At 40.1% G+C, this 25,032-nt stretch overlaps 4 protein-coding genes across 4 annotated transcripts; 1 reads left to right on the plus strand and 3 right to left on the minus strand.

Moving 5' to 3' along the window:
• Positions 1-2,760: 2,760 nt before the first annotated feature.
• LOC138131162 (adult-specific cuticular protein ACP-20-like) lies at positions 2,761-3,344 on the plus strand. The gene is made up of 2 exons (XM_069047994.1): positions 2,761-2,918; positions 2,966-3,344. Exons 1-2 carry the CDS (start codon positions 2,811-2,813, stop codon positions 3,224-3,226), a joined length of 369 nt encoding a protein of 122 aa, XP_068904095.1. The 5' UTR covers positions 2,761-2,810; the 3' UTR covers positions 3,227-3,344.
• Positions 3,345-4,825: 1,481 nt separating this feature from the next.
• LOC138131149 (cuticle protein 19-like) lies at positions 4,826-6,357 on the minus strand. The gene is made up of 3 exons (XM_069047981.1): positions 6,219-6,357; positions 5,685-5,873; positions 4,826-5,597 (listed from the first exon to the last, which is right to left on the minus strand). The coding sequence occupies exons 1-3, from the start codon at positions 6,228-6,230 to the stop codon at positions 5,193-5,195; spliced, it is 606 nt and encodes a 201-aa protein (XP_068904082.1). The 5' UTR covers positions 6,231-6,357; the 3' UTR covers positions 4,826-5,192.
• A 2,938-nt stretch (positions 6,358-9,295) lies between these two features.
• On the minus strand, positions 9,296-12,711 carry LOC138131134 (uncharacterized). Its single transcript, XM_069047954.1, has 3 exons — positions 12,383-12,711; positions 10,414-10,491; positions 9,296-10,196 (listed from the first exon to the last, which is right to left on the minus strand). Exons 1-3 carry the CDS (start codon positions 12,395-12,397, stop codon positions 9,366-9,368), a joined length of 924 nt encoding a protein of 307 aa, XP_068904055.1. The 5' UTR covers positions 12,398-12,711; the 3' UTR covers positions 9,296-9,365.
• A 3,155-nt stretch (positions 12,712-15,866) lies between these two features.
• On the minus strand, positions 15,867-24,728 carry LOC138131159 (cuticle protein 8-like). Its single transcript, XM_069047992.1, has 4 exons — positions 24,577-24,728; positions 18,114-18,167; positions 17,875-18,064; positions 15,867-16,058 (listed from the first exon to the last, which is right to left on the minus strand). The coding sequence occupies exons 1-4, from the start codon at positions 24,604-24,606 to the stop codon at positions 15,910-15,912; spliced, it is 423 nt and encodes a 140-aa protein (XP_068904093.1). The 5' UTR covers positions 24,607-24,728; the 3' UTR covers positions 15,867-15,909.
• Positions 24,729-25,032: the final 304 nt, after the last annotated feature.

Genomic DNA, 25,032 nt, shown 5'->3' on the forward strand with positions numbered 1-25,032 from the left:
ATAGTGCAGATGAGATCGCAGATTAGGACCTCTCTTTCGGCAACAATACGTAACAAGAAAGTCTAATTGACCCACATTACCCTTAAACGGAAGCTCGAATTGTTAAAATCTTTTTTCTGGTAGTCGTCGCCTGTCAATTATTTTTTTCCGATTGGTCAACCTCGATCGCGTTAATTGCACCACTTCCACCAAATTAATTGCTCGCATTAGCGACCATCTTCTATAATTAATTAGGAATTCGAGTGTCGTAACTCATTCATGGTATACAGCGTGATCGCTCGACTTTGTCCCAGGTGTCAGTGCCACAGCGTGAAGGTACCGATTTGGACGCGCGCCACTGCTCGCACTTTTTTCAAATAATCCACCAAATACCACTCGTTGCGCCATTCACGCAAATGCCAAGCAGATGCTCCCGTTACCACGCAAAAACCGCCAAAAAATGTCATTGCCGCAATAAATCTGAATTTTTTCGAATTGCCCCACGATTGCCCAATCTACTCGGACAAAGTCGACGCACAGACGAAATTCTTGCCGATTATCAGGACGTGACGTGCGGTTTCAGCGTCTGCGACAGTTTTTTCACTTTTCAACGCAACGTCACAATTATGTGATTAGTCACGGTTATCCAGTTGGGTAACTGCGGGAAGCGGGAAGGTTGTCTCTAATTGAAGGAAGACGCTTTTTGTATTTTTTTATCCAGACGAGTTGCGCCGAAAGGAAAAATACTTTCTTGCCAAAGGCTGCTGAAAGCGATACTGCTAATTAGGAGTCGGCGATTAATTAGAGACGATTAATTATGAGCCAGTGGGGCCATAAAGTGACTGATTTGTGGCCGATTTTCATCGAGAGAAAATTTGGACATTGCCCATTAAGCCAGTTTTCGCGACGATTATGATGGTTGAATAACAAACAATTAAAATATTGTGCAACAACTGAAACAGAAATAGTTTTAATGAGAGCCAAAGATGAAAATTTAGATGAATTAGATTGTAGTTGATTTGCGGATTAATTAGTAAGAAAATGACCCGATTTAAGTCCAACAGAAAACACGTGGGACGAATTAGAATCCAATAGTTTGGGATTGAAGCAATTGTTCTTCAAGAACTAACAAACTTCATGACATTGCTTTCGATCTGCTAGTCTAAGTAGTACCAAGGTACTTCCAACAACGAGCAAAAAAAAATTTAATTTTTAATTTGACAATCTGAAAGCAAATTTTGTTGGCGTTACGTAAACACAACAAAGAAGCAGGAATTGAATTGTTTAGTTGTAAATCATTGCTATTGATTAGATCAGAATGGTTCATTTTTTAATTGCTGAAGGCACAACACCGTAATTCTGCAATATTCAAAAAACCACACTTTCAGCGTCTAATTTGATTAAATCGCTAATTAAGATTTCCATAAAAATTAAATGACAGAATTGCAGATTAATAGTATTGATAAGCAACAATCAGATTGACGTCTGTACCAACTGCGCCTCCACTGGTACTACTTTGGCTTTAAAAATCACAAGTACCATTGTTGTAAATCACGTTTGTTACGTTCAGACCACTTTCGTTTTTTTGTTGCACTGCTGAAGGCACTATTGTCCAAGTTTTGTGGAGATTTTAACAGGAAATCAGGCGAGCAAATCTTACCAAAAGGAGAAACTGTGAGACTGCGATAAATTAAGAACAATCTAATGTCGTGGCAGGAACTGCTTCATTTGTCCAAAACATCCGCCAAAAAACAGTGAGAAACAATCTTTATTCATTTCCAAAATATTGCTCTGTGTAAAGGGGGCATTCTAATCTAGAAAAAATAGTTTCTAATGGCTTTTTCTTAAAGAATGTGTCCTCATTAATACGGAGCGCGGCGAGGGCAACAATTACAAGAGGGACGAGAAAAAAAAGTATATTGTGTGAAAACAACAATAAAAAAAAATCCCCAGAAGGGAAAAAATATCTAGTTCTAAATTGGACTAGTTTTTTAGAAGCAGATTTTTTACTGCATCATCTCTCAGGTTCTGGTGTTGACTTTTTTTTGCCACCCTGTATAATCCTTGTACTTTTACATTCTTGGTGACAAGTCTGGACGATAGACCCCGGAATCGGAGAGGTCGCTTGATTAGTTATTTTGTCGAAGAAAGTGAAACATTTGTAAACAAAACCTTAACAGGCGACAAGAATGTCAATAAAATCATCCGGGCAAGCCACGTGACAGCAAAATGATTTCCACTGCGATTTCCTCGTCTTCTGGCAAGATTTCAGCAAAGATGAACGTGTCGCGTTCGAGGAAGGAGCGAAGGCAGTCATGTTTGAAATTCAGTTGGGCGGATAATGGAAGACATTAGATATTGTAGAGTGTCCATCCGGAAGTACGTGCGCTCGAAATGGTCGAGTGGATTTTATTACATAGAAACTCATATCCCAGTTTTGCTTACGTAAGAATTTGCCTACAATTGTGGGCCACATACCGGACGGCGATAAACCAGCGTCGGCTCGCGACCCGGAAAAAGGCCAATTAATCCGGTGACAAACGTGCGGTTGCGGCCACCCCTTGCGCAAGCGACCACATTTTGGCCGCAAACAAGAGCCCGCAAGTGTGTCAGGGGATTTCTTAACGTCCGTCAAGGCCGCAAAAATCGTTCAAATTGTTTCCGGTGAAACATGTGTTATATCACGATTACCCCAACCGCGTGGTTTCCAGACGGCCGAGCAAACGGTGGTGGAGGAAGTGTTGAAAAAGAGACGGGGGGACGCGTTTGCACCGCTGAAACAACACTATAAAAGCTGAAAAGTCCATTGTGTTTCAGTATTGTTGGTGACGATGTTTCGAGTGTGCGTTCTTGTAGCTTGTCTGGGGGCGGCGGTCCAAGCCGGGGTTATCGGCGGCGGGTACGGAGGATACGGACAGGGACACGCGGTCGACTACTACGTGAGTGACGTGCTCGGGCTCTTCCCGGACTAATCGTCTTCTTGCAGGCCTACCCCAAGTACGAGTTCAACTACGGCGTCCAGGATGGGCACACCGGAGACCACAAGAGCCAGCACGAGGTCCGCGACGGGGACGTCGTCAAAGGGTCCTACTCGCTGGTGGAGCCCGACGGCACGGTCCGCACCGTGCACTACACCGCCGACGACCACAACGGCTTCAACGCCGTCGTCAGCCGCTCAGGACACGCCGTCCACCCCGTCCAGGTGGCGGCTCCAATCGCGATTGGCCATGGCCTTCATGGATATTGATGATCTCTAGACTGTTGTACATACATACCTCATGCGTCTTCCATTCACTCGGCGTTTTTTCATGCACTTTCTTTGTAAATGCCATATTTATTTTTGTAAATAAAAAGGATTCCTCTGACAGGTGGCGTTTTATTAATCGCAGAACATGTCACACATGATGTTTGAAGAGAAAGGCGACGGAAAAGAAATCGGGAAATAGTTTGCATATTGCCAGAATCTTCTAGAGTTGGACAAAATGAAAAGTGCAAAAAACGCCAAATGGGGTAGGGTACAAAGAAAAAGCGGGGAATGAGGTCAGGACGCGTTCCCTTCTTCTTAACCATATCGAAGAATTTTGTAGAATTTTTATTTATTACAAAAATGTTTTGGCATTTAGAAATAAACAAATTATTATTATTTTATTTATATTCGTGTTTATTATTTTTATTTAGGAATTATACCGTCACTACAATTAACTATACAGGAGCTAAAAACAAGTAGAAAAAATACTACATGTGCCTTGGTGCCCGTGTGGCGTGGCATTAACTAATTTCTTTTGGATGTTAACGGTGTTAGTTTTTCCAAGTGATTCTTTACCGAATTTTGTTATTTATGAGAATTTTTATTTCACTTGGTGCATTTTTTTTGAGTCAATTTGGCGAACTCTTGACAATACTATTATACAAGGTGTATCTGAAATGCGTGTGGTAATTTTAACCAAGGCAAGAAGTCGCCAATCTATAAAACTTTTCTCTATAACATTTTGCAAAAATCGCAGAAATTTTCCAAGATTTTTGCCCCCCAATTTTTACCAAACGAGTCGTTTTGCGTGGTTAATTAGTGTCTATTTTTTTGCAACTATGAAAATTTTAATATTAATTACATATTTAATTTTTTCTGTAACAATGTAACTTTTTTGACAACAGAAAATTATCGCGCTTACCGAGTATACAGGGTGTCTCAAAATTCGTGAATTCCGAATTCAGAGCGTGGTAGGGAAGGACCCAGTGGAGCTCGAAAAATACTTAGAAAAAAAATTCGCTCTTCCTGAAGAAGATATAAGCACTTTAATTTTGTTTAATACATAGCAGCCTTCATATCCACAGTGACAAAATACTATTCTAGCTACGTTGCCGTTCCATTTTTTAGAAAAATTACAAAAATTTAAGATTTTTTTACTCCAAATTAAAGCTATTCTTCAATTCTTCACTTCAAAAAGTGCACCTTCAGACCAATGTATCTTTGTGGGGGAGTCCCGATTTTTTTTTAATTTCCATATTTGGACTAGTGAAGTGATCCCCTACAACGCTCTGAACTCGGAATTTGCGAATTTTGAGTCACCCTGTATATTTTGATGGCAAATTTATTCCAAGTTTTAAATCAATTTGTAACGCTTTTTCGTAAAAATATTACAGAGAAAAGTTTCATAAATTTGCGAGTTCTTCCACTGATTAAAATCAACACATGTATTTCAGATACACCCTGTATATTTTTTGTGTTATAATTTAAATTTTTTTTTTTTTCGTTAAAACCAAATATTCCTTGAGTTGGAAAAATCTGCAGAAGGTTTTAAGAATTTTTTGAAGATCTTTCAAATGTGTGAAGAAATAAAAAGAAGAGTCTGGATGAACATAATGGTTTATTTTCACGTTTTACCATGGAACAATACTGCACGATGCTAATATGATATTTACATAACCTATGACAAGCAGAGAAAACAATATAAAAATACAAGAAACTTGAGCCATCTTCGAGCGGTCGTCACTGGCGCCTCTCCGGCCCACCGCAACCGCAAAAACAATAAATAATAAGTGGCACACCAGTTGCGATCAGCCGAAGAAGCGCATCCACCACACCGATACATTTTGCACCGAACAAGAACCGTCATTCGGGGCAACACAATTAGACCGACCCTTGAGTTGTGGAGGTAAAAGGGTAGCTCTAATTGCGGCTGGCGCCAGCAATGTACCTCCAAGACGGTGAAGATTTAACCCTTGTAGTAGCCCCCGAGAGCTAGAGGCGCCGCGATGCCGTGACCGTAGAGGGGCGCTGCGACACCGTGACCGTATAGTGGTGCGGCGACACCGTGGCCGTAGAGGGGCCCGGCGACGCTGTGACTGAGAACGGGGGCGGCTAGAGCTGGGGCGGCGAGTACTTTGGGTGCCAGTGCGACGGGCGTCGCTGGGTGGACGGCGTGGCCGGCTCTAGACACGACGGCGTTGAAGCCGTTGTGGTCGTCGGCGGTGTAAGAGACGGTGCGGACGGTACCGTCGGGTTCCACCAACGAGTAGGAACCCTTGACGACGTCGCCGTCGCGGACTTCGGTCTGGGTCTTTTGGTCGCCGGTGTGGCCGTCGGCTACGCCGTATTTGAACTCGTACTTAGGATAAGCCTGGAAAAAGAATCATTAAGTAACTTTGGGCGGAGTCAACATTTGGATGGGTGGCCGTTACAATAAATTTCTCCTGGATTTACTTACGACATAGTCGACTGAAGGGGCGGCTTTAACTAGAGCGGGGGCGGCTAGAGGAGCTTTGAGGAGAGTTGAACCATAGAGAGCAGGAGCTGGGGCTAGAGCTGGTCCAAGAGCTAGTCCGTGGGTCGAGATGGCTGCAGCAGGAAGAAGACCAGCTTGTGTGGTCGCCACCAAACACGCGATCGCTAATACCTGTAGAAAAAACAAACAATCCTTAAAGAATTCCTGCGGGAGATTCATCGAATTCCTGCGAGAAAATTATATTTTTGAATGTTTGCGTTCGTGAAGTAGTCAATCAATCGAGAAATAAATTTTCGCCTGAATTCACTTTTTTGGGACTCGTGAATTCCTGCGGCGCAAGCTCATGAATGGAATTCGCAGCGTGGTAGTAAATTCCCGCATTTCAATTTCATTAATAAAGTGCACTAATTGCGCATATAATGTGGATATTAGCATGACCGGCCTCGGCCAAGGCGCTTCAGCTTACATAAAGGATAATTGCAGGCAATGACTTTGGTGAATATATTAAGGGCCTACCTCGGCGAACATGATGTAATAACAGCACTGCACTCGACGAAGAACCCAACTGCACTAATCCTGCACTGCAGTAAAGATCTTTTATACATCCGACCACCCTGCAGTGCAACGTTCACCCGCCGTCAGAAAAAAACATCAAAAAGTGCATAAACGTAAATTGGTTGCAAGGTCGCCGGTGCAGCCAAGAGGTGGATGGGTGTGTCTTCGGACTCGTGCCCACATGCGACTTTCCCATTGTGTTGCAATTACGCCGGACATTTTTTCAGGGGGTTGCAGGTTTCACCAACTCTTCACTCGAAATATTCTCCGCAGGAAAAGCACCTCCAAAAATGAGATTTTGACAATTTTTCAATGTTTACGCTTGTGCAGAGGCTTCAGGCAAACAGATTTGACTGAAACTGGAGATTTCAACTAGAGGTAAAGACCCGAAACAGCCGAATTTTGGGTGATTTCAACGACAGGCCACGAAACAAGCTGCCTGAAGATTCTTGGGTGTGGAGTCCATTTGATGGAACGCTGGATGACTTAATTGGTGCCGTGCAGATAATTGGTCGCTATTAGTCGCTTTTTATCCGAGTCGCCTCGTGGAACAATAACAGAATTAAACGCAAAATTGCCGTTGTTAATAGCTTGGTAATATTAAATGCTAATGTTCTGCATTGTGGTTGGTAATTTAGTTACGTAAGAGATCACTGGGTTATGTTATGAATTAATCGCGAGATTAATATCTCGAGATATTTCATGCTCGCAAGCGACAGAAAAAAATCGCGGTGAGTTGTCGCACGCTCCTGCCAATCAAGCACGGTGCTGCAAGCTCACTTTTACTCGTCATTTTTTGCCGACAAATCAACCGTCAACCTGTCAATTTTTTGACACCGAGTGGTCAAATCCAGTCCTGCAACGAAATTCCTGCAGTTTACCAACAAATCAATCGTCCGTACCGACTGTCCAGCAGAGATTCTAATCCTGTCCTGCGACGAAATTCCCGCAGTAAGTGAGCGGTGGTTTAAAATGGGGCGCAATAAGATTGAGTGTTTGTGAAAACGGGCGACACAAGCATATTTCACTGGGACCCAGATCTGCGCAATACGAGTACGAGCTTTGTGCAAAAGCCATAAAAATCGTACTTATTACGGCTGGTGCGACCACTTAAACTATAAATTTACGATTTTTGCGGCGCACTGCACCACACCCAGCCGTCTTTATCATCTGCATTTAAAAAAGTGAACTAGTTCAGGCGTTACAAAACGTTGCAGGAAATTAAAAATCTAATAGTCTCCGGCTTGAAACGCGAAATTACAATATATTTGGCAATATCCTCCTAGCCGACAGTTTTTTTGCAGGAATTTCAGCAGGAACTATCACCAATCGGCGGTAAGGCACCGAGATGCAGACGGCGGTGAAAGCAAACCGATATGTGTTAGTATTGTATAATGGCCACGCCCTGCTCAGAATGCAGGACCGATACCGTGATTTATAAGCTCGACAACTGAAGTCACTCACTCCGCGCTCCACATACACCTCTCCTGTTAAAAACGCAGATCCTGCTGGGATTCCTGAAATTCAGAGTTTTCGCTGACTAACGCCTCGTGGGAGGACAATTCGATTCCACCTTGACCAATTTCTGCGTAATTTATGCAACAGAAACGATTAACGCTGTTGCACCAATAGCGAGAGAACAGACATTTTTCCGCCATTCCCATCAGAACTCAATGTTGCAAACAATTGACAAACGAGGTTGAGCGTCTCAGACAGAGATTCTCAGAATCGCAGGATTAGCAGGCGTGTCATGTTGCAAACAACGACAAAGATTTTCAGAATCTCGCAGGAATCGGGTATGTTTGAATCTGGGCAGGAATTGGAGTCCCAATGTTGCAGGAATCGACGCAACGCTAGAATCGTTGAATAATTCATGGCGCTGAAAAATAGGAATATCGCAGAATAAAAATCCCATAAAACTTGTCGAATGAGGGAAACGACTTCCTGGAGGTTTCTAATGCGCGCTCACAATACTGAAGATCTGTATCGTTTCCTGCTGCGTTGCGTAAACTTACCGAAATGATCGACCATCGACGGCCTTGCGTGAAATGCGGAGTCGCTGAACTGTTAATAATGCGTTTTTTAATGTATGCATTTCACCAAGGCCGCTCCGGAACAATGTGGTCCGGCAGCCGCTGACGTAACGCAACCGTAATTGCCGTAAACTTAATTGCGTTACGTAAAACGCGTGGCTTTGTCTGAGATGGGAGATAAGTGCTGGTCTCGTGTCGGACACAAAGTGTCGGAGATTTCAACGACAGGTCAACACCGAAAATTTATTCCCAGCAGGAATTTTTCCTGCTGAAATCGATTGCAGACTACTGACACTTCAGATAACTGACGATTTCAGCTGACTCGGATCACGAAAACTGTGACCTTCAACTTGAAAGCTCGGAGATTTCAACGCCAGATTAGGCGAGATCTCGCATGCAGATTCCTCACAGATTCGAGTCTCAATCCTGCAAGAACAATCGGCCCATGCGTGACTGCACCTTAATGAATTTTATCATTACTCCGACCCACATTTCCGCGCCTAATTAAATTTAGTTACACCAGTTCGTATTTCTTAAGAGTTTTTTTCAAACGACTTTATTGCGATAGGAGAATGTTTACTCGATCTTATAAGAGTGTCACAATCGGCCGTAAGTGAACAATGTAATTATTATGTTGATTATGAGTCAGCGACTTGCACTGGAGTTTGAGGAAATATTAATTACCTTTAAAGGCGACCGGTCGAGTGGTGCTCTGAATACAAGTCGTTTTGTTATGTCTTTGATTTGTTGGTGGAAAGGGCGTGTGCAGGTTGTGCAACCTCAGGTGTGGGTGTGTTTATATAAGCTGACGGGCATTCACCCAACCGGCTTGTCTTAACGGCACCGCTTCGACGTTGCAAAACAATAACAGTACCACTCGAGTACCGCAGATGCAAAAACGTTGCGTGATCGCACACTTGCACCACCTGTCAATCTGCATTTACCATTGGAAACTAACCACAAAAGAAAAAGTAAAACTGTCAGACCCCTAGGTAGGTGCCTCAGTACTCTTTAACATTTATTAACATCATAACAATAACATATTGCACATCTATAAATATAAACACCCCTGTCCTCAACTGTTCTTGTGCCTCGAGTTGCCTCCTCGGTACCTCGCACCACCCCTAACCCTCTGTTTGCTCTTGGAGGCGAAGTTCCTCAACCCCGGAGTAGTGACCGGCTTCTTGTTGGACTTGTAAGTTTGAGGGATGGTAACTGGGGGCTTGATCGGCTTAAACCCAGTCTCCAACTGGGGCTGATTGAGGCTCTCCAGTCCGGACTGGTAGTACTCCCGCAGGAACTTCCTCAACTCCTCGGTACTCAACTCGTGGGTCGAGTGTTGACTCAAGTCAATCTCCACCGGGTGTAGTTGGCTGATATCAATCGGAATGATCTTCTCAGTTGTCTGTTTGATCAAGTTCAGATCAATCGGAAGCTTTGAGGTCGCTTTCAGAACCGGTTCCTGCCGGTAGTAGAGCGGCTTCTGCAGGAGCGGGATTCCGTTAGGTGCCGGCACTTGCACCTTACTCCTAATCGACTCTTCCTTGTCCTCGTCTTGCGCCACAAAAACATACTGCTTTGGTGCGTTGTCGTCGTACTGGTACTCAGTCTTGACGGACTCCTTCAGCGTGGTGAACTGCGTCTCCTGGGGTTGCACCAGGACAGTGTTGTGACTGAGCGGTGTCTTATCCTGGACGGGGTGATGCAGCGGTGCGCTGTGCTTCACCACCGCGTTGAACCCGCTCTTGCCGTCGGCGGTGTAGTCCACGGTCCTCACCGAGCCGTCGGGCTCCAGCACCGAGTAGTGCCCCCTTACCGTGTCCCCATCTCTCTTCTCCCATTGGTGCTTCACGTCTCCCGTGTGCAGGTCCTTCACGCCGTAGCTGAAGCTGTAGTCGGACTGCTTCTGCAAAAAATCCTGATTGATGAGGCGCTTTGTTGGTGGCTAGCGCCCATGACTGATGGGGCATTGTGCAAACAACACCAACATTTCGGGTTTTAATGAGTGAAAATCCCAACGGGGACATTTTCTTCGACGCAAACAGAGCAGAAAGTTTCGCAAGAAAATTTTACACTTGTGCAACACCACGACGCAAATGCATGGTAACTAGAGTTGTACTTACGTAGTCGTGCGCTGGGGCATAATTATGTAAACTAATGGGGCGGACTGTCGAGACCGCCAGAAGAAGAAACGTCGTTTTCTGGAAGAAAAGAAATTAAGAAGATTTACACACGAGTTGTAACAATGCAATTAGAGTTTTCTTCTCTCCTACTTACCAGAGAGAAAGAAGATAATGGCTTTTGTTGTAATGACCAACTAAATGGAATGAAAACATTCATGGGAGAAAATTATGAATTTTTGAAACGACGTTCTTTTGTTTTTATTCTTCTAAATGTTAATTCAATTGACTCACTATTGTCTTTGGCGTTTTTCACTAGAGTGCAGGAAAAATTTGTTTTTGTTTCAATTGTTTTAAGGTAGCTACGAGTTTGTCGAATATTTTTTTAATTACGAATTAAATTAGTTCAATACTTACAAAAAAAAAATACATACTATAGAAATGTTATTAAGTAGTGTATTCTTCCCCGATTATGTTTTTTATTTAGGATTATTGGATTTATTGACTGCTCTGGATATAATTTCCAATATATCAATTAATTTAAATTAAGAAATGAATTAGGTATCTACAGAAAAATGTAACAAAAAAAACTTTGAAGTGTGAGAATTTATAAAATATAAGTTAAATTAAGTAATTTGTCAATAAAAATGTTTAAGATCTACTTCTTCTGAGAAATTAAATTAAATTAAATTAACCGATTTTTTATTTTTCTAAACATTTTAATTAATTAGTATACATATACCATTTATTAGCTTATTAATCAATCAATGAATTTAATTAATCAATTAATTAAAACTTTTGCAAAAATAATTCAACTATAGTTTTATTTGTCTCAATAAAATATAGAGTTAAACCGGAAAAAATACCTAATTCAAATTAAATTAAATTGAATCATCAGGTATTTGTTTATAGCTTGATTTATTTTCGATTTAAAATCCTAGAACAGCAAGAAAGAGAAGAAGTTATTTCGAAGCACGTTAATTAATAAGTATATGTAGCATTTGTTAACTAATTAATTAATCAAAACTTTTGCAAAAAATTCTTGAACGATGAAAACTTACAAAATACAATTTAAGCTCTATTTTTTCAATTATTGGTAAAACAGTAAATAGAAGAGAAGAAAGTAAATTAAATTAAATTAAATTATGATGTGACAAAGCAAATAATTTTAGATTTAAAATGATGGAACAGCAACAAACAAAAAGGACATTTAGAAATATTCTAATTAATTAATATGAACCATTTGTTTGTTAATTAATTAATGGTGAATTTTGTAAAATATTCTTGAACTATAAGAATTAGAAAAAATAATTTAAACTCTATTTGTCTCAATAATTGTCAGTGAGATGTTCTAAAAATCATTAAATCTGTGAAACCAAATTAAATTCAATTAAATCACGAGAAGCTGGGGCAAATATTTGTTTGCTAAATCCCATTTTTTTATATTTAAAATTCTAGAACAGTAAAGAATTTTAAATATATGTATTTCGAAACATTCTTAGGAGTATTAATTAATAAATATCTACAATTTCTTAGTTAATCTACTAATTAATTCTGCAATTATTGTGGAAAGTAAGCTTGTCCGGAAAATCAATTTCTCTTAAACTACATCGATAATCGAAAAAAAAATTCTTTTCACATTTTCTATTTTTACGCGAACTGAATTGGAAGAAAAACGAGACTTGACCCGCTTAGAACAACTGTCTCGTTCTCCACTCAATAAATAAATTGCCACTTAATTAAACACAACGCTGTGCACCACGAGTTTCTCTTTTTTCGCTCACCGCCAACACACGTGACCGCCACCAATCGCAAAAAACCACTTAGATCAAATTAAATGCAAATTTTCTCGCTCAAATGTTAACAACAGGAAGCGCAACACACAGTGGAGTAATCCGAGTTCCGCAGGAAAAATAGACTGGAGCGGTTTTCCGGTCGATTTTTCCTGCGGCGCCGGAGTCAACACACCCACCTGCCATATCCACATCGCGTTCAAGTTCAAGTTCGAGTAAGCCGCTCACGCAAGTACTTTCACGGACTGGTCTCGGGTGAATCTCGCCATTTATTTATAACATCATTAACATCGTCCCTACCAAGAAGAGCTGAGCTTCCGGAAGGAATCAAGGCCAATGTCGCACCCCGCACAAGAGGTAAAAGTGCGGATGGTGAAGGGGCAAGAACACAATGGTGATTAGAGGAAGATGAAAGCTCCAAAAAAGAAAGATTCGGAGGTCAGAGCGGACTAGTAGAAATTTGCATTGTTGGTAGTTTCTCTGTTTCTGGGTCGGCCGAATAAGCGGGAAAAGTGGATTTTTCCGCTAGAAATTATATGATCCGGAATTATCTAACAGCGGCCAAAATCGAGAATCGCGTTATGAAAATCGTAACATAATAACTTTCTAATGTTATTAATGCGTCACCCAAATTCGAAAATGTACGCCGAAAGTGGTCGCGCAAATATTCGGGTAATGGAAGTACGTAAGCGAGAATTTGCAGGAAGATTACTGCCGGAAACAGAAAATTGCGCGTGTAAGACATGAAAAAATGAAAGAGATAAATTGACACCGCTCCAGCGACACTTCCTACAATGTTGGTTGCAGGTGCGTGGAGAAAATTCGCGGAGCTTGCAGGAGACCGCAGGAATTTTACCAACAGGGGGAAACAAAATTTGACTTGTCCAGTGCAGGAAATCGAGACTCGCAGAGATTTTAGTAATTGTCCAGTGCAGGAATTCACTTTAAGCAGGAGCAAAAATTCTAAACTACAAGTTTCACAATCCAAACGTATTTTTAAATATGTGGTGAAATTCCTGCACTCCACTGAAACTGCGCTTTTCATTTAAACAAATGCGCACCACATGATCTCTCTCGACGAGACCTACAAAGATCATTTCTTGCGATTTCACTCAACAACAGATTGGACATCAACGGAACAGAATCTTCCAATTCCTGCTCTGCAGCTGTCAAACCAGTTCCAGTCCGGCACAAAACAATGTGAGTACATCTTTCAGGGCATTTTTTGAGGTTTTCCTGCAAAATGGGGCGACCTCTTTCGGCAGGACGAGCAACAGATTTAACAGGATGACTGAAAGTGAATGTTTCTGTTTGAAATCGAAAGTTATTTACTGCGAGTGAAAGCTGTGTATCTGGTGGGGAAAAGTTGAACCACGAGCTATGTTCTGTCGGTAAAACAGCACGCATTTGCAACGCAGTCGAAAATTATTGTAATCAATTTGATTTAAAGACTTTTACACATTTCCTATTATCATCAAATGTATTTTCGCATTTCGTTTAAAAATCGCACAATCAAAAAAGTTTTTAAACAAACGGGGTTCTGTTTTGCCGACTGAACATTAGCTCGTAGTTGAGCTTCACACCAACAGATCCGTGAATTTAACTCATTGCAAAATAATGAATTAACTTTCGTTTTGAAAACAGAAATATTCACCTTTCAGTCGTTCTATTAAATTCTGTTGCTTGTTCTGCCGAAAGAGGCCGCCCCGCTTTGCAGAAAAAATGAAAACCAAAAAAAATGCCCTGAAGGAATGCAAAAACTTGTTTTTTAAACAATTAATTTCCTTTTTTATCTTTTAAGCAATTTTAAAAAAATCATTTTTAAATTTTACAAATTTCAAGACGCCACCTATACTCGAGTAGCTGACACCTAAACTTCTACATTGTCGGTAAAAAAGATCACTGTTAGCAATTTATCTTGTGGTTATCTCTTCCACAAATGGTTGATCTCAGAGTCATTTTCCCACAAGCTCCGCTAATTACAATGCGCCAACACAACCGTTTCCGCTTCCGCTTCTTGTACAACACCTACTGTTAGATAAATGGTGATTTTCTGAAATGTATTCTGTTTTTAGAGGACTTCGTCGTGCATGAGAACCTTTCAAATAAACCAAAAAAACCAACAAATTAGATGAAGCTGCAAACCACCTCCAGTTCTTCCGAAACCACCCAAACCTGACCTGCGTTAATTCGAAGAGTGTAGCCGTAGCCTGGCACAGTTTTATTTTGGATTTGTTGCAAAACTGGATCACAACAAATGTCATTCTTACATAAAATTCCAGTCCGTTACATAAAGAAAAATTACAGGGATCAATTTGTTCCAGTAATTGAATCACCTTGTTGGCAAAACGCTTAACTGGATCGCAAGAACACAGAAGCCTCACCGAACAATGTTAGCTTCCTTTCAAATCGATCGATCATCGATAGATTCGCCTCGAGGGCCTCTTTACCATCGTAAAAAGTCGATTAGTCGCAAATTGATTTCCGCGTGTTTTTGTCGAATGTTAAACAGAGACAAAGGTGCTTCTGGTTCTTCACACAAAGAAGTCGGTTCCAATTCTCAAGTTTGTTCTTTCTTAATTGCATTTCCATTCATTGCGCGCCGACTCTTGTTTTACTAACATCGTAATTACGGAGATTTATTACATGTCCCCCTACCACGCACCACCAGATAAATCTTTATTGGCCTTCGGATTGACCAGCTAATTTCGAATTTGGTATTCAAAGAAGTTTTTTCATTTTCGCCAAAAAAGGAAAACTTTTAAGGATAATCTAATTTGCTGATACTCAATTCAGGCGAAACAAACTGGATATGTATATGTTAGGCGACCTTCACATCCACCTGATTTGTACCCCATCGAAAACACATGGTCCAGAATTTTTTATCTTGTGGTGTTTAAATTTAAAAAGTTGTTGCAACAACACGTTAGGAAAGACATAGACAAAATAAATGAGCTCAGCATCTTCCGCTTTGGTGAAACATCCTGTATATTTCTCATAGTCAATTAAAAAGTTCCGTTACATTTGTGTCAATCTTAAAACTAGGATAATTTGAAATTTTTGTCGATTGTCCAATTATTAGATATTTTAATTGCTTTGGAAGAAATAAAAAATAAACAAAAATGAAAAAAGTGTCGGTTTGTTGAGGCGTTATTGAGCTATCTTGATCTGAAAAGTAAAAAATCTTCAGCTTTACCTCTTTGCGCGTAAATAATAACAGTGACAATTACAGTGAGCAGAATGTCGGATATTTCATCACGCCCTGCACTTGACTTAAGTTATGGCAGTGAAAGAAGTTGCGCGTATTTATTTACGATCTGAAAATAAAATAAATCAAATCGTTGATTTATGGAGTTTCCTGCGAGCGTTCGGACTTTTCCCCGACGAAAGTTCCGCAGGAATAAATATGTTTTTGCGTGGCCCTGCCGAATTCAATTAGGCGCTTTATAAATAATTCATCGTTTCAGTATCAAGATTTCAGATAATTAAAGAACACACAATGGTCACAATCCGGGTGTGGCCGTGTCATTTTCAGTAGTCGGCAAGGTCGTCCAGTGGCGTACAATGCTCCATCAATCAAAATTCAGGTTGGGCGGGGCGTCAAAGGTCACCCAACGAGCCCCGCCGATTAAGCGTCCTGAAACTTGTGAAAAAGGAGCGAGGTTCAGCGATGCGGTTTATTTGTACAGGACAGTGACAATAAATATCAGTCTTTGAGGACGAGTCCTTCCGGCAGGTTGGGGTACGTCCGTCGGTGCTTGAACAGGTCGGCGGTGATGACGGCCACGGGTTTGGCCAAGGCGATGGGGTGGCGGTAGTGCTTGGGGTACTTGAGATGTCCGATCAGGGGATAACCTGGAAATGGCAGAGTTTCAGGAAATCGCACTGGAGAAATCTTTCGGGTGGCACTTCCTGAAGCAATCACACAAATTCTTAGTTAAGTGGCGGACCGGTCGAGAATTGGGAAAGAGGCTCCTGAAAGGTCACCGGTTTGGTACCCGAAGGTATCGACACATAATACTTAATTATTCGGATTGAAAATGTCATCGCGGACCACGCCAAGCTTTCATAACACTCATGCGAGCCCCGAATTCTGCAAAAAGGTGTTGGATGTGTCACTTCAACGATCGGTCAAGGTGTCATGCACCAATTCAAAAGAGCGATAGGTTCACTGCCAGAAACACGAGACTCGATTATGAAACGCGCCGCGAGGCAAAGATTTTTAGAATCACTTTTAGATTTTCATAATTATTTTTTACGTCCCAAGAGTTGTTTACGACTGAGGAATTATACGCTATTAGGTTGAATTTTGAAAAGCTGTAATTTCGTTGGAAAAAAACAAATTAGAGATGATTCAACGCAAAAATTTGCATATCCATCAATCTTGTAAACAAGCAATTCCTTCAGATGGAGATACTGCGAACACGTTTTGTAAACAAGCACTTTTTATCTGAATCTCGGAACAGGTTTCGACGCTCTCAAACAACCATCAGAGACTTCAACGCTACGTCACGAAGGATATCTTCAAATGTATTATTATCGGCGGCCAGTGTTTTTCTGACGTCTGACAATTAAAGTGTCAACGTATTTACTTCCTGTCGCTGCTCCTAGAGCGCGTCATCGGCGTTACCACGGCAACGGCACGTTCACACTGCCGAATTACATGAATCTTGGACACAATCCGCGTCGTGAAATCTAACACGGCATAATTTTTTTCTTTGTTTTTTTAGTACATTATACAGGGTGTCTCAAAATTCGCGAATTCCGAATTCAGAGCGTTGTAGTGGATCACTTCAGTAGTGCAAATATGGAATTAAACAAAAAGTCGGGGCTCCCTCCACAAAGATACATTGGTCTGAAGTAAAAGTCTGGAGTAAAAAATCTTAAATTTTTGTAATTTTTCGTAAAAATGGAACGGCAACGTAGCTGGAATAGTATTTTGTCACTGTGGATATGAAGGCTTAGTACTATGTATTGAACAAAATTAAAGTGCTTATACAGGGTGTCGCAAGATTAACGTATTCCAAGTCGGGGGTCTTGTAGAGAAAAATCTCAGGAATCTCGAAAAAATAAAATAAAAAATATAGGGGGGGTCTTTACAAAGATATATGGGTCTGAAGGTTCAAACTTTTCATCATGTTTCCTTCAAATAAAAAATATAAATGATTGATATTCGTTTTGAAATATGGTGAGGATGATTATGTTAAATATTAAAATATAAATGAAAAGACATTTCTTGAAAAAACAGCTTTATCTCGAAAAAATAAAAGTTTTATTTTTCCAATTTTTGTTCAAAAGGGAAGTACAACATAGCTAGAATATTAATCAGGTACTTTTGAACAAATATTGGCAACTTTGATATATTTTTTTAAAGTGACAGCAATTTTTTTAACATTTTTACTTGGTCAACAGGATGTCCCCTACTAAGCCCCGAACTCGGATTACGATAATTTTAAGACACCCTGTATTCTTCAGGAAGAGCGAATTTTTTTTTCTGAGTATGTTTCGAGCTCCACTGGGTCCTTCCCTACCACGGTCTGATTTCAGAATTCGCGAAGTTTGGGACACCCTGTATAAGTAGATAAATAGCCCCAACCTACGATGACACGCGCCGCCACTGACGTTTGGTCTAGCCTTTCATAAAACAAAAGCTCTTGTTACTTCGTCTCACCTGGGGGCTTCCTGAACGTCACCACCGCCTTGAAGCCCGCCTTCCCGTTAACTTGGTACTCCACCACCCTCACCTTCCCGTCCGCATCCAGGAAACTGTACGAGCCGTGCACGAGGTCCGCCGTCCTCTCCTCCCAGTGTTGGGTAATGACCCGAGCCTCATCGATGGCATACCTGAACGTGTACGACACCTGCAAAATGTTTATATCATTCTGTGCTCCTGCAAGCTTGCGCCATTACCTCGTTAATTCCGTTGCACCATAGTACGGGTCCGATTGTTAACAGAACAATGCCCTGGAAAAGGAAAAATGGATGAAATCGATGCCCAAAGACATTGCGGAGATTGAATTTCGTCGGCAGGAGGCGGTTACGTCAGGGGTTTGGTTTGGCGGTTGATAATGACGGTGATTTGCACCAGGGTAATGGCGGTTGTGCAAGTGGTGCAATGGTCAGGAGGAAAAGTGGTCACGAGAGGAGAGAAATGAGAGGAATGGTGGTTTGAATGGTAGAGGGTTGGGCACAGATCCGGAAGTCTCAATTAGTAGAAAGCGTGACAATCAATAATAATAACAACATAATAACAATCATATATTGCAGCTGAAGAGAAGAATGCGTGGGTTGCACCCACAGATCAATGCATTTATTTGTCCATGCAGGAACAAAAATAATGCTTCTAGATTGTCATTTTTGGCCCAAAGTGTTCGCCTCTTCACAGAACTAGTACGGAGTGACCTTCACAATCGCCCGATTTAAACCCAACAGAAAACATGTGGATCGCATTGACAATTAATTAACGGCCAGTTTAGAGCAATTTGGAGGACTGAAGAATGTCAGTTGAGATGTGCTGTTCTAGTTGTGGTAAAACATTTTTATGATTTGTGATTTTTCCGTCCTTTCTTTCCTGCTATTGGTCAATTTTCCGCTAATTTGCATCTGCCTCGACCAGTTGTGTAACCTTCACGCGCACCGAAAATTTTTACCATAATCGTGCACCATCGACCCATCAATTTACCATTGCGCAAGCGACTCCCACACTTGACGGCAATGTCAACAAAACGATTAGCGCTGTTTCTGAAACTTTTGCATAAATTTCTCATGCATCTCCCGAAGAGACCGCGTGCGTGACGCGGTTGCGCAACCGCCACCTTGGCGGCAGGCCCGCCAACATGCGACGGCCTAGTTTAGGTCCGCCTGAAATGTAATTTAATTACTGCCAATTAGGCCGAAACGTCCGCATTTTTGCACGAAGCCAAGTTCACGGCCGCCGTTCCTCCAGGACGTCGTCGTGGCGCAATCGAGGATTGCGTTAACGGAGTAATTAAGCGACACTGGCACATTAAGGAGTCGTGAAAGTGCATGAGAAGAGCTGCAGCGGCGTGCGGCGATTTCCTGAAAAGCGTCAAAGGACGAGCGCCTTCAAATTACCTGCGATTGTCGACACGACGGTCAATTAGTTTGGTGCTTTGTCGTAGAGGAACGTAATTTGTTTAATTGGCGACAAGGATGTGGTTTTAGTCACGTAAGTTATTAACTATGACCGACGACAAAAGAGGCATTGTCGATGGGTGAGCATTGGTCGAGCCGATAAATCCTGAAATGGTGCAAGATTTTGCAATGGGAGTCACGAAACTGGATCTAAGATGGTAATCAGACACGACCTCATCGACAGTTTAGTGGAGAGCTGCTGACAGATGGAGAAATAAACGGCGGGGCCGGTCCTGAAAAGTGCTGAAGGGGCACGTTTCGTGACGAAACGCGGTGAGCTTGCCGGTTTTAATTTGCAACAACTCGCACTAGCAAACGTGAAATTGTCTCATTTTTGTCTGTCTTATCGAGAAGAGTAAAGAATGCGCTTTCTTCAATGTAATTAAATTGTTAAAAGGAGATAAAATAAAACATAACGACACAGGAAAATTATTTAGATAAGGATAATTTGGAGGCAATCCGAATTTAGAAGTTGTGTGTTTGCAAGTTTCTATGGTTAGATCTATTACGAAGATTAATAGCTTGGACAAAGAGAAATGTAAGAGATTTCTCAAAACACAAACTTGCTGAGGATGAATGAATATAATTCTGGTAATTAAGATACTCAGAGCGAAACATACTTGGCATTAATAATAAGAAAGAACAATGTCTCCGGTAATAATTAATTAAGGGGTAAGAAAACAGAAAACAATACATAATAAAACGGTAATAATAGAAACTAAAAATCATTAAGCCAAACAAAATATAACAAAACATAATAAAATGACATGATCTTCACGTGATTTTCAAAGGCCCGCCGAAGTATTCTTAAAGTACTCGTAACAAGATTTAAATTTCCCGCACAAAACTCAAATTTGGCTTTTCAAGACGTCGCTACCAACTATCACGTGAACACCTCGTGACTACTCCACTGGTTCGCCGCGCCAACTATAGAAAAGGAAGATCGATCTAAGTTACAGGTATAAAAGTATGGCAATAAATGCTTTATTTCAAAATGGTCAAAAAGATTACTTATTAATAAAATAGTAACGCATCGAGGACAATAATTACACGATGGATGAAAAGACAGTTGAGTGCCATGGTATCATTATCAATAAATTCACTTTGTCAGTTGTGTTTTTCCTTGGTACCTATTTTGGTTCCACGACAAATCGGCGCTGCCAAATCAGCGCCCGACAATTCAGCGTATGACGATTCGGCGCTACGACAAATCGGCGCAAAGACAACTCGGCGCAAAGACAAATCGGCGCAACGACAAATCGGCGCAACGACAAATCGGCGCCGTCGAATAATCAAAATATCAAATATCAGCAGAGTGCACAAAATGAGGAAGCGCGTTTTCCTGCAAGTCAGTCAGCATCAAAATTACAAGTCTTGTAATAGCAGAAAGTGAGGTTACGAATACATAAGGGCCGCTTACATCTCATGTCAATGGAATGACAAGTGACGCCCAAAATTTCGTGGCCGTAATTGTACTTACCAAGAAGGTTAAAATGTTAACCTCCTTGACTGGTACACTATGTTACTATAGACACTTCCAAAAGTTAATCAAAATTTGAGTTTTGGGAGTGTCTATAGTAACATACTACTATTATTCTTTGCCCGCGATAGTAATTGTAACCACAAATACTTCCATACATTCCAGAGCAATCTGAACGTCCGAACTTCAGATTTGGATATACGTTCAAAATTTCAAGGGCTTCTTTGCTATAATGAATTGTTGATTGTACGGTACTAGTTGCTATGATTTGCGGTGAGTTTTGAGGCTATTATTCAACGGCTCGTGGGTAATGAATCCTGTTATCCAATAAACGCACTTTAATAATTACAGTAATATGAATAGTGCGCCGATATGTCATTGCGCCGATTTGTCTTAGCGCCGATTTGTCTTTGCGCCGATTTGTCTTTGAGCCGAATTGACGTAGCGCCGATATGTCAGCGCAGAAACGACGTGCGCCGATTTATCCGCGCCGAAATGACGTGATACCACCTATTTTACTGCTCCTTTTGAGGGATTAAAATGAATTTTTAAAAAGTTCTGAAATAAAATGCATTCACGTTGTTTTAGCATAATGGGAGGCTATAGAAATTTTGTATTTTTAATTTTGTACTAAAGCTGTCTCTTGTTATGTTTTTCTAAGTTTGAGGTTATAAATAGCGCAATGTCTAGTGCATTGTTGTCAGTTTTACTAGTTTGTAATAAAAGAATACTCAGACATCGCGGGAAACTCAGCAACATGTTATGTTCATTTTGATAGGTCCGCATGTCAGGCATTTTAGTGACGGAACTCAAACAGTGTGTCCAACGTAACAAAAATAAAATTCCTCCCATTATGCCAAAACAACTTGAACGTGTTTACTTGTTTTTTCAAAAACAGTGATTTAAGGTCATAATAATAATAATAATAAATAAATCATGATTGTAGTTTAAGAAAAGAAATGTTATTGAGAATCCAAATTTCTCTCACTTAAAATTTAAAAATTGTCTTAATTTTTTTATTACGTAGATATTTCTGATTCAAACAAAAATATATATTTTTTTTAATTTAGATGAACAAAAATTATTTTATATCGTATTTTTTTCACAATGTTAATAAACCTGGGGAAATATTTCCATAAACGTCAATAAAGAATGCAACAGATTTTATTTTACAGGACAACATTCTTAGACCATAAATGTAAAATGACAAAATTTGAGATAAGCAAATAATTATTGATGATTAGAAAATATATTTCTGGAACGGTGGTTTAAAATTCAAATGTCTTTTTTCTTTTGATTCTAAAATTTCAGTTATTTACAACTGTGAAGAAATTTACTGTAAAGGAAAGCAACAGAAATATTTGTTCCTTTCGTAATATGTAATTAGAACGCTGCAAACGTAAACTGAGACATAAAAGAGCAATAACAATAAAAATCAAAAATATAATAAACAACAGATGTCGCACACAATTTCCTGATTATTGTGAAAGAAAAAACAAACGGTAAAGTAGGATGAAAACGCGAAGAGTTAGATGTTTTCAAACAGATAAAAGTAATAGTATATTATTACATGAGCAACTAAAGAAGGTTTTTATCCACGAAAATGAAGGTTGCTGCACGAGGCGAATGCGAGTGCATGTAATCATTTGAGTGGATAAACACCTTTACTGCGAGTATAATACTATACTTTATCTACGATCAAATATACAAAAAAATAATAAAACAAATTCTTAGTTCAATATTTTTGATTTTTAAAATTTTAATGTTCGTTTTTTTACCATGGCTACGTTGTTGTATTTGGTAATGTTGCTGCAGTTACTGCAATTTCTAATTTTGATTGTCCGATGGATAAAAGGGCCTGTCAATTTTTTCCACGGCTCTCTTTTAATTTGTCGGTGGATAAAATGACAATTTAGTTGCTTTTATCTTTTATCTGATTTAACATATTTTTTTACATACATATTTTCTTTTTTTTCTTTTAGAAATTTAATAAAACTTTAGTTTTTAATTTATTTTCATTGCAAAAAATGCGAAATAAAAAAAATTCAAACATTAAATTTTATATCATTCAAAACTCTCATCAAGTCCTAAAAAAATTCATAATTACCTACTTAAGCAATCATATAAAACGATAAAAAATTTAAAATAATTAAATAAATGCTTTTCAGATTTTAATACATCATAAACGTCATTAATTTAAAGGTAATTTATTTGAAAAATAAACCATCAATTTTTAATTAAATGTATTAATTAAGGCTAGACAGTATGATGAAATAATCACGCAGATAATTTATTTGCATGAAACCTGAAAGGAATGATATTTTCAGATTGCGAATAAAGATAAGAAAATTTTCAGGAACCAGACAATCTTGAAATAAATTCTTAACAATATTCGTTTGTTGCATTAGTTGCTAATTTATTGCCGTTTGTTATTAATATTTAAAACAAGAGAAACATTTCTCTCTTTTATAATATGTAATTACATAAGCGACAAACAAGACGTAATAAAACAATAATAATAAAAAATAAAAGTACGTAATTAAATAAGAGGAGAATGCCATCTCAAAATGCCTCCAAGCTTTTGACTGAATTATGGCGAGACTTTAAATAATGACCAAATTGCTTATGGTAATTTAAAAAATCAAAAAATTTAAATTATACCTTAGGGAGAAATATAAAAAGAAAAATACGTTTTCAAATCACAAAATTGTATTAATGTGAATTGATTTCAGGAAGTACAAGAAATCATCTTTGTATCTGAGTCCCAAATAAGCTAAAATTTGAACGTTTAACATTTTCTTAACGTTTTAATCGTCTCAAATAATTTTATGATAATTTTTTCCACATTTTTGATTTATAATTATTTTACAATCTCTTTACAGAAATTATTAGGTGAATCGCTGAGTAGGTCAAACGCAATAAAATTATGAAGACCGGTATTGATTACCGATGTATCAATTTACCTTGCTCGAAACCCATAAACCTGCAGATTTCAATGCGAACGCAATTTTTTATCGGTAAATCTCAAAATCCAATACCACGTAATTAATTCTGTTATTTTCAATGCAAACCATAAGACATAATTTATGGTCAATTATAATATCAGCAAACAAGTGCCCACCGCTTCCGGGTGACGAAAATGGTAAGCCGAACCACTTATCACCAATCGGTGTGAAATGCTCACTCTCCAATTAATCTTACATAAATCGTAATTTTCCACGTGTCGACGCTATCAAACCGAGTGTCACGCACCGACCCCGTCGCCGCCCCCGGTCCCGACTTTCGTGCTTCAGCCTCCGATGAAGCAACCACCGATAAATTACAATAATTAAAAGCGAAGCCGAATTTCGGCGCGAACCAATCACAGAAGCATCATGACCGCATCTAGATTGTCTTCGGACTTTTACCTGACCATGAGGCCCCGTTTACGAAACAATTAATCAATAAAAATTGCGCTCGTAATTGCGCCAACATCAAATGGCACTAAGCGTTGACATTGATATTTGATAAGGTTGCGCCACACTAAAGACGCTCTTGTCGAAACCGATAAGGTGCCGTAAATGGCAAAACCGCGACGGGATAATCCGGGAGGCTGCAGGAGCAGCCCGGAGCGAAAGAGCAAGGTCGCGCGATTTGGGTCAGGACGAGAGCAGCAGGAAGCGTCAGCGAAACAAAGGAAGCGGGCGCGGGCGCACATTACCATACAATAAATTAGAGGCGAAAAGAGGAAAAGCTTACCAGGATGAGCGTGTTGGTGATGAAACTCATATCAGTCCGAGGAACATAATAATCTGATTCTCACAACATACATAGTTCAGAAGTGAATAGTTGGGTTGCAATTGCTCGACGGTCGGATGAGCGGATGAGAGAAGGGGCCAGTTGTGCAATACTCTGCAATTTGTTACCCTGAGACAGTTTCAGAGGTATGTGGGTGGCATTCAGCGGCAGGTGCGACCGATTCACGGACGGAGCTTCGGAGGCGGCAGGGTGGAGGGAGACCGCGCAGGAATTCGGCGGGACGGGCGTCCGGGTTCGTCTTCCGACTGTCAGGGCAAATGTCAAGGGTGAAGACTGAACACTCGCAAAGAGATTTTCTTACACTAAAACCTAGATTTGACACGCCGGGTCCGGATGGACCCAGTGCCTCGAAAAGCTCGCATCTACCTGGGTCCTAAATTTCACGAATCGGCGATT

The sequence above is a fragment of the Tenebrio molitor genome, chromosome 5 (assembly GCF_963966145.1).
Source record: "Tenebrio molitor chromosome 5, icTenMoli1.1, whole genome shotgun sequence".
NCBI classification, from domain to species: Eukaryota; Metazoa; Arthropoda; class Insecta; order Coleoptera; family Tenebrionidae; genus Tenebrio; species Tenebrio molitor.